This window comes from Lathyrus oleraceus, chromosome 5 (assembly GCF_024323335.1).
Source record: "Lathyrus oleraceus cultivar Zhongwan6 chromosome 5, CAAS_Psat_ZW6_1.0, whole genome shotgun sequence".
Classification (NCBI taxonomy): domain Eukaryota; kingdom Viridiplantae; phylum Streptophyta; class Magnoliopsida; order Fabales; family Fabaceae; genus Lathyrus; species Lathyrus oleraceus.
The window spans coordinates 613607834-613618066 of record NC_066583.1 but is presented as its reverse complement, the minus strand read 5'-3'; the positions used below and the strand labels follow the sequence as shown (position 1 = coordinate 613618066).

Below are 10233 nucleotides of genomic sequence, written 5' to 3'. Positions count from 1 at the left end.
AGCTAAGTTGACTGAAGTTGAATGGTGTCAGACCAGATATGATCAACTGAATTTGATTGAAGAGAAGAGGTTGACTGCCATGTGTCATGGTCAATTATATCAGCAGTGAATGAAGAAAGCCTTTTATAAGAAGGTCAAGCCTCGTGTGTTTAGAGAAGGTGACCTTGTGCTCAAGAAGATTCTATCTTTCAAACCTGATGCTAGGGGCAAATAGACTCCTAATTATGAAGGCCCATATGTTGTTAAGAGAGCCTTTTCAGGCGGTGCTTTGATTCTTACAACTATGGATGGTGAGGAGTTCACACGTCCTATGAATTCTGATGCAGTCAAGAAATACTTCGCCTAAAAAGAAAAGAATAGTTCGCTAAGTTGAAAACCTGAAAGGGCGGCTTAGGCAAAAATGAGTGTCTCGGTGGATTGAAAACCCGAAAGGGCGATCCAGGCAAAAGTTAGAGACATAAAACAGAAAATTTATCCCGATAGATTGAGTACCCCACCTTGGAGAAATTTATGCAAAAATTAGGGATTATGGCAAGTAACTGCATTCGATTTATCTCCAGTCTTGGGCTAGTCAATCAACTCGGATTCACCATTTTCAACCAAAGCCAAGAGCACAGTGGATATTGAAGTTGGTAGAAGGATTAGTGATCATTGTATTCAATGTAGCCCTTTTCCATGTAAATTACCATTTTCAACTTTTGTAAAGATCTATGGAGTCTTGTCATTTACAGGCTACCATTCTATTAAATAAAGTTGAGCTTTTTATCTAATTGTTTCTACTCTTATTTATTTTTTAGCTAAATAGAATTGAATTTTTATGATGATAATTTTGAAATATTTAAAAATCAAAATCATTTTTCTTAAAATAATAAAATCAATTACTTTTAAAAAGAAATCGATTTCATTAAGAAATATCAACAGCAGTCTGAGAACATGTAAGTCTATAAAGAATGGAACACTGTTGGTCTTTCTCCAAGCAGTTGGTTTGGTCACTTTTTCCTTCCCAACGGAAATTCAGTTTCTCCAGCCAAGTTTTCTGATCACCTCCCTAGCTGAGTTGTAGGCGTGTATTCTCAACGGTTTGCATGATTCAGCATAGGATTTTTATTCCCCTCAGGTCGCCAGCAAAGCTCACTCCTGAACCCCGCCAACACTTATTCTTGAGCAGTATTTATGGTCTTCTGCAAGGTTGTCTCCCATGTGGCATGGTGTTGACCTTAAATTCCCCGCAGAGTTGATGATTCAGATCCTCAGTGGATCTTTTCTATCTCCCCAGTCAGGGTCAAGTGGTTTGTGATGGATGGTTTATGTTCATCCCTAGCTTTTTCTCTAGTTGATGCCTCCATCCTGTCGAGATTAGTCGAGTGTTATAGCGATGATTCAGATCAGTGACATCTGTATCCTTTGTGATTGTTTTGTCAGCATAATCATCAGTCATATATACATATACATATACATATACATATACATATACATATACATATACATATACATTTGTACATCCGATATTTCATTACGCATTATTATTGCATTTGATTCCTTATTTTTCCGATCCTCTACCATGGTGATATCCTTTCCCCACGAAGATTTGGCACGTCTGTCCTCCCTCAATTGTAGAGTGTCAGCCTCTTATGCAAAAAGATTTTAACCTTTCTCATTCACCACTGAGTTATTTCCTCGTGGATGATTATTACTTCAGTTTCCTCCCCAGTTGATTATCTAGATGAAACCATTCTCCTTGAGATATATCCTCATTGATTAGAGTCATTTGTTTGACCGTTTCTTTCTAGCTCTTACCTAGATAGAGGCTTTTGGTCCCTCGAAAGTTTGTTACCCAGTAATTGGTAATATTCTTCTCGATTTGCGAGTACCTTACTCTTACCCAATACCCGGTAACAGTAATCTACTTCCTCTTGTTTTTCCCTAGTGGATTCGTTTTACGTTTCCCCGGGTAGTCTATCCTTGATATGTTCATCCTAACCGATGACAGATATTCTTCCCTTTGAGTCTATCCTTGATATGTTCATCTTAACCGATGACGGATATTCTCCCCCCTTTTTTGGTTTTCTACCCAGTAAAAAGGTAGTTATAATCCCTATTGCTTTCTCAGAGAGTTAATCCTTGATATGTTCATCCTAACCGATGACATGTTTTCTCCTCTTTGCGGTCTTCTGCCCAATAACCGGTAGTTATAAATCCCGTTTTCCCCTGTTGAGTCTATCCTTGATATGTTCATCCTAACCAGTGACAGATATTCTCTTTTCGGTATTCTATCTAGTAACTGATAGATATAATTCCTATTTTCTCCCTGGCAGTATATCCTTGATATGTTCATCTTAACCGATGACAGATATTCTTCCCTTTGAGTTTATCCTTGATATGTTCATTTCAACCAGTGGAGGATATCCTCTCTCTTCGGTCTTCTGCCCAATAACCGATAGTTGTAAATCCTATTTGGCTTTTCCCTGGCAGGTTGTTCTTACCCAGTAACCGGTAACGAATACACCTTTTATTCCTCAGTGAGTCATCCTTGATATATTTACCCTAACCGGTAACGGATGCCTCTCTGTCATATTATGTTATCTCCTGAAATTCTGGTATCAGATATGAGATGTCGAAGGTAATGTCACGACACTAATATCTGAACAACAAGTGAAATATGAACAGAATAAAAAACAAGAAACAATTGAAAAGCGACACAAGCAATTGTTAACCCAGTTCGGTGCAAACACACCTACGTCTGGGGGCTACCAAGCCAGGAAGGAAATCCACTAAACAGAAAATGTCCAAAGACTCTCAGTAAACAACTTCAAGTTACAGTCTTTTCACCTAATCTTTACCCGTGCGATTTCTATCTAAGAACTCTTAGATATGAGACCCTACTCACTCCCCCTCAATCACAACAGTGATACTAGAACAAATACCACAAAGAAAGAAGACACACTTCAAGGACACACACTTGATCTTGCTTAAAAGCTTCAATCAAGTAGACAAATACACTCGTACTTCAAAGCTTAGAGTGGACAAATTATAACTCAAAACTCAGTCCAATTCACACATCAACAAGATGAATGAATGTCTCACAATTCACAAACGTACACTAGGCTAAAACCCTAATACTCACTCACTTCAACGTTCGTATTTTCTATACAATCACACAGGGTTCACATGGTCTTTAAATAGAATCTTTCTGAATGAGCCTAGGCAACATGAAACCCTAATTCTATTTAACGTGTATTCCCTAGGAATTAGTAACAAATCATTCCTCTTTGGGAAACATAATATTTTGGCTTTAAATAGAATTATTCCTTGAATAACGCATGCAATCTCCACATAAGCACACAAAGACTTGCATGAAAAGCGCAACAACAAAATACATAACATTCAGACTGAATGTTCTGTATGCACATGTCATAACATCGGGTCTGATATCTTGAATAAATCCTGCACAACCATATCAAACAACCCACGGAAAGTTGATATCACATGTCAAGACTACAGGCGTGACATCTTGCGATAACACTAAGTTTTACCAAAATTGATGCCAATTCGTAGAACCAACAAACTCCCCCTTTGGCAAATTTTGGCTAAAACAAACAACAGATCACACGTTCACAAGAAATCAACCAGAGCATCAGTTCAGCAGAAGAAGTAAACATACACACATTATTAGCAAAAATAACAACTAGTAAACACACAAGCACTTGTACTCTCCCTCAAGTCCATGTAACTTCCCAGAACACACCATCTCCCCCTTAAGCTAGTCCACAACAAGCAACAACCACACTGCTTTACACAGACAGAACACACAGAATTCTCCCCCTGTGCCAAACAAATAAACACCAGAAAATTCTCTCCCCCTGTATCAGACAAACAGAGTAGAAACAACAATACTACATAGCTAAGCAAAGATACTCAGCTACATCATCTATAGCTACTTCTCCCCCTTTTTAGCAAAAATAGACCAAAGAGACAAAATAAATGTCTATCTAGTCATTAACCAAAATAGCAGAGGTTAAAGAGTTACAACACCAAGTACATACACAGTTGTAAGCAAGCTGAGAAACAAACCAACAAAGTAATACCAAAAACAAGGAAATCCACCAAAACAACAAAAAACCATCAAACCAATAGGGACCAAAGTCAACGGAGCTACTCAGTAGAGCTTGAGCTTGCAGCTTCATCAGCACCAGAACCAGAATTGCCACTTGCATCATCATTGTTAGCAGACCTCTCACTAGAGGTGTGCGCTTCAGCTTCTTCTTCATGGCTGACATTAGCATGTTCAACATTTTCACCCTCAGTCTGCTCCAAGCTTGCAATCAAGGCTTTCAAAGATTGTTTTCTAGTTGTGGCTACCTAAATCCCTTCACCTAGCTCTTTGCAAGTCTCCTTAAGCTCAGCAATTGCTCCAACTTTTGAGATTGGCCTCTTCATGGCAGATGTCATGACAATATCCTCGACATGATTACCTTCAAAGAGTTTGTAGTGCACAGACAAAGCTGATTTCCTCCTACTAGGTAAATCATTTGCGCACAGGATACCAGGATGTTGATTCAAGATAATTCCACAGATCATAAAGGGAAAAGCAATTGGCAGCTTATCTGCATTAGTAGTTGCATGCTTGATGATTTGTTCAAACATAAATCTACCATAGTCAAATTTCACTTTGGTTCCAACAGCAAAACTAAACCTCCCAAGGGTATTATCAATGGTGGAGATATGGTTGGTAGGGACCCAGTTAGCAGCTCCTATTTTATGCAGGATAACATACTTGACAGTCAACTTCCCAGTAGGAAGATGCTTTTTAACAGGCCAAACTTTCACCTGCCTAGCTGTAATCTCCCTACAGACTTGATTGTCTGTAACTTCTAATTCTCCTGCACCCTCATTATCTTTTCCTAGAAAATTATTAATAACAGTAGGAGAGAATGTTATACACTTACCCCTCACATACACCTTGCAGAACTCCTTGTTGTTCTTATCAAAAATATCCTCAAGAATGTTAACAATAAATTCCTTGACTAAACCTTCGTAGCATTGAGAGAACCCAGCAACAGTCTTCAACAGCCCAACAACTTTTATCAGGTCCATGACCTCCTTGACATCAGCAGCATCTTTTCCCAATTCCCTTTCCACATCTACCCTTCTCTGAATCACAAATTTCCACTTAGCTACTCCATCCTCAAGATGGAATGAGATGTTATCCAAATGAACATCAAGAACTTTACCAGGAGACTTCCTAACAGTAGTTTTCTTCACAGGCGAGATGTCAGGGACATCTTCCTCAACATCCTCTTCAGGCTCAGAATGATCTCTGACCTTCCTCTTCTTTATTTCAACCTTGCTCCATGATTTGGAGGGACCAATACCAGCAGTCTTCTTAGCTTTTCTAGCTAACATAAGTTCAGCCATAGACTTTCCTTTGTGAGTCTTCATGCGTTTAACCACACTTGGCTTTGTGTGATGAAGTAAACTTTCCTCTTGATCATCAGAGCTACCATCCTCTATATCAATCACAACATTTACATCATCATGCTTCTCAAAGTGGGAAGCATTAGCAGTATTAGAGGCCACAAATTTCCCTTTTTCAAACACGGTTTTCCCTAGAGAGCACAACCCTTCAGCAGCCAGGTCCTTTTCATAACTAGAGGAATCATCACCCTTACCACTAGGTTGTTCAACCTCGGGAGAGGGATACATTTGAGCAAGGGGAGTAAAAACTCCCTTCACAAAGTGGCCTTTATTAAGAATTCTAATGACTAGGTCTCTTATAACCCGATCAGTATAGTGTGTTCATTCCTTAGAGTTAGTGGCAGGAGTTGAACCAGAAGGAATACTAAAGGGGTTACCTTGATTAGAACATGCAGAAGCAGAGGCATCAATGGAGATGGGTTGGTTCAAATCAATGTTCGCATCGGGAATAACAGAGAGAGGAGCAACATCCAGAATCTCATCATCAGGGACGCCCATGGGAGGAGCACTAACGTTTGGAGTAGACTTAGTAATTTTTGAAGCAGAAGTATCTTGATGTTGTGACATTTTGGAGTTTTTCTGGAAAAAGTAATGTTGCCCTAGCAGAGGTTTGTGGAGAAGGAAAAGGAAGATGGAAGAGTTGGAGTAGGTAATGATGTTATGAGGGTAGCGTGTGAAGATGGAATAGATGGTATTTCCAAAACAAGGTGATGATTTACCATAAAAGGGGCACATTATTTTAGGAGAATAGACAATAACTTGATTACTTCTTCCTCTCCATATTAATTGCTACAAATTTTTAGAAATGCAAATCCCTAATTTCCCTCTTAGGAATTCAAATTGATTTGCATCCAAAGCCTTTGTAAAAATATCAGCTAACTGCATCTCAGTAGCAACATGCTCCAAGGTTACAGTCTTATCCTCCACAAGTTCTCTAATAAAATGATGACGGATATCAATATGTTTGGTCCTGCTGTGCTGAATAGGGTTCTTTGCGATGTTTATAGCCCTCAGGTTGTCACAGTACAATGTCATGACATCTTGTGTGAGATTATATTCAATCATCATTTGTTTCATCCACACCAGTTGAGAGCAACTACTTCCAGCTGCTATGTATTCAGCTTCAGCAGTAGGCAGGGAAACACAATTTTGCTTCTTACTAAACCATGATATTAGATTGTTCCCCAAGAAGAAACATCCTCCTGATGTGCTTTTCCTATCATCAGTACTTCCAGCCCAATCAACATCACAATAGCCAGACAACCCAAAGTCAGATCCATGAGTGTATAGCATCCCATAGTCACAAGTGCCATTGACATATTTCAGGATCCTTTTCACTTGGTTTATATGAATCACCTTTGGTTCAACTTGATATCTAGCACATACATCTACATCAAAAGCAATGTCAGGTCTGCTTGCTGTAAGATATAGCAGACTCTCTATCATGCTTCTGTAGAGACTTTGATCCACACTAACATCATTTTCATCTTTAGACAACTTCAGATGAGTAGGAGCAGGTGTCCTCTTGTGGCTTGCATTCTCCATGCCAAACTTCTTAATTATATTCTTGGCATATTTACTTTAAGATAGAAAGATAGAATCTTCCATCTGCTTGACTTGCAGACCAAGAAAATAAGTTAGTTCTCCAACAAGACTCATCTCAAATTCATATTGTATTTGTTCAACAAAATGTTGAACCATCTTACTTGACATCCCAACAAACATAATATCATATACATAGATTTGAGAAATCATGAGCTTTCCTCCTTCATCTTTGACGAATAAAGTCTTATCAATGCCTCCCTTTCTGTATCCATGGTCAATGAGAAACACTGTGAGTCTCTCATACCAAGCTCTAGGAGCTTGTTTCAACCCATAAAGAGCTTTCCTCAACTTATACACATGCTTTGGAAGATTTGAATCTGTGAATCCCTTTGGTTGTGCAACATATACTTCCTTATTCAGGTAGCCATTTAAGAAGGCACTTTTCACATCCATTTGGAACAGTTTAAACTTCAGAATACATGCCACACCTAGCAATAATCTAATGGACTCCAGGCGAGCTACAGGTGCAAATGTTTCATCAAAGTCAACTCCTTCAAACTTGAGTGTATCCTTGAGCTACTAACCTTGCTTTATTCCTAATAACCACACATTTTCATCAGATTTATTCTTGTAAACCCACTTTGTTCCAATAACATTTATTCCTTCAGGTCTTGGAACCAAATCCCATACTTCATTTCTCTTGAAGTGCCCTGATCACACTAAAATTTACGTATTTTCGACTTCGATTTCACATGCATTCTAGTTATTTTATTATTGTTTTGTTGTGTTATTACTGTGTTTTCCTTTGTTTTCAGGTTTTTACTTTAATCGGAGCCCCGATCGAGAAAAGGAGTGAAAAAGGGCTAAAAACCCTAAAATTCAGCATTTTGTGCTTATGGCTTACCCCATGGCGGGCGCCACAGACCAAGTCATGATGTGTCCAATTCAAACTTCCATCAACTCCCACGTTTTCCCACCACTTCCACTAAGGCGCCCCACTTTGTGCTTGTGGCGGGCGCCATGGCCTTGTGGCGGGCGCCACAAGAGGAAAACGGTTTCCTCTATTTTCAAGTTGAAGGGCATCCAAGTCAATTCCACCTTTTTTATTTGCCTATAAATAGAAACGTGAATTCAGTTTTACAATCACCCAAACTTAGAGCAGACAAAGATCCAAACGTTGGAACAAGGCGAAATCAGAAGCAACTTTGTTTCACTTAGGCATATATTCAGTTTTATAAAGTGGTAATCGCTTCGCATTGGAGTGTTACCACAATTGTGTAATTGGGTCTGTGATAGAGTCTGTACTCGAGTTTGGAGCACTTTGGAAGGAAGTTAATCCTGCCGCCATTTTCTTTTCCGCATTGCAATTTACTCAGCCCTCCGATTGGAGCAGGTTTTTATTACTCGCCTTTACTTTATTTATTTCCCGCACTCGCTTTTAATTCATTTATTTCCCGCACTCGCTTTTAATTCATTTATTTCCTACACTCGCTTTTATTTTATTTATTTCCTCGCACTCGCTTTAAATTATTTATTTTCCGCACTCGCACTACTTTAATTTATTTTCCGCACTCGCTTTAAATTATTTACTTTCCGCACTCGCACTACTTTTATTTATTTTAATGCACTTTTACTTTACCATGTCTAGTTAAATTTATAAGGCTAGAATGTAAGGATCGTAATTAAACCAGTAATCCGTACAATTGTTCGTAGAAACACTTAAAGGGTTATTTTAACTTTCAAATTAAGTTTTCCCGCACTTCAATTCCGTTGGGTAAGATCGAAAGCCGTCCAACGTCTTTTTAAACTTAATTGTTTTTAACTATTTCAAAAACAGCGAAAGCGCTTTGTCTAGTTCATTAGGAGTTTTTAACATCAAGAAGAAAGGAGATTTTAAAACTATTTTCGGACGCGTTTATAAGTTTAGAGTCTGGTTCGTGAGGACCTCTTTTGGTTAAGAAATCCAGGTTATAATACTTTTCAACTTAGTCAAGATACTATATTTCTTAAAAATAGGTTTACTACTCTAACGCAATGCACGCCTTTTTATAAGTGACAATAAGAGGGTTTGATTAGGGAGTACAACTCGGTTCTGAATACGCGAAAGCGACAGTTCCTGTTAAATTAGTTCTTTTCAAAGTAGGAAACATTGCCCATAAGTAGTTCTATTAGCAAGTACTTGGATTATCGTTTAATTATGTGAATTACATTCGACCCTGTCTTTATTAATTAAATTTATTTTAAAACTTTACTTTTCAATTGCACACTACAAAAACACCTATTTCAATTGCCTTTGATAAACACCATAACAATAGATAACGATAGATTGACACTTGGTCTCTGTGGATACAATAATCTTTTATATTACTCTGACGCGTTCGTACACTTGCGAACATCAAGATTTACAACGCATCATGCCCTAACTCTTCCTGCATGGCATTGATCCAGAATTCATCAATTAAAGCTTCTTTAACATTCTTAGGCTCAACCTTTGATACAAAACAGGCATGTGAGATCACTCCCATTGATCTAGTGGTGACTCCTTTATTTAGATCTCCTATAATGAGATCTTTAGGATGATTCTTCTGAATTCTGATAGAGGGTCCCTTGTTAACTTGATCAGCTTCAGGTTCAACCTGGGTGGACTCACTCTCACTACTTTTATCGGAAGGTTCAGTTGGTGCACCATTCAGAAATTTTTTAACATCGTCTGCGACATCAGTCTCTTGATCATCAACAACAACATTGATAGATTCCATCATAACTTTAGTTCTGGAATTAAAGACTCTAAAGGATCTATTATTTGTTGAGTAGCCCAGAAATATTCCTTCATCACTCTTGGGGTCCATTTTCCTTCTTTGTTCATGATCAGGCAGGATATAGCATTTACTACCAAACACATGGAAGTATTTGACAGTAGTACTTCTTCCCTTCCCGACTTCATATAAAGTGGCTGAAGTCCCTTTTCTTAACGTTACTCTGTTGTGAACATAACAATATGTGTTCATAGCTTCAGCCCAAAAGTGGTAAGGCAACTTTTTAGCATGTATCATAGCTCTAGCAGATTCTTGGAGAGTTCTATTTTCCCTTTCCACCACACCATTTTGCTGAGGGGTAATGGGAGAAGAGAACTCATGTCCAATCCCTTCAGATGAACAGAAATCAGCAAATTTTTTGTTTTTAAATTCTTTCCCATGATCACTTCTGATTCTG

General features: G+C 38.4%; 1 protein-coding gene across 1 annotated transcript; it reads right to left on the bottom strand.

Moving 5' to 3' along the window:
* Positions 1–4152: 4152 nt before the first annotated feature.
* Positions 4153–6042, bottom strand: LOC127082415 (uncharacterized). Its single transcript, XM_051022653.1, has 6 exons — positions 5853–6042; positions 5373–5741; positions 4947–5282; positions 4775–4901; positions 4374–4648; positions 4153–4328 (listed from the first exon to the last, which is right to left on the bottom strand). Exons 1-6 carry the CDS (start codon positions 6040–6042, stop codon positions 4153–4155), a joined length of 1473 nt encoding a protein of 490 aa, XP_050878610.1.
* Between the last annotated feature and the right edge of the window lie 4191 nt (positions 6043–10233).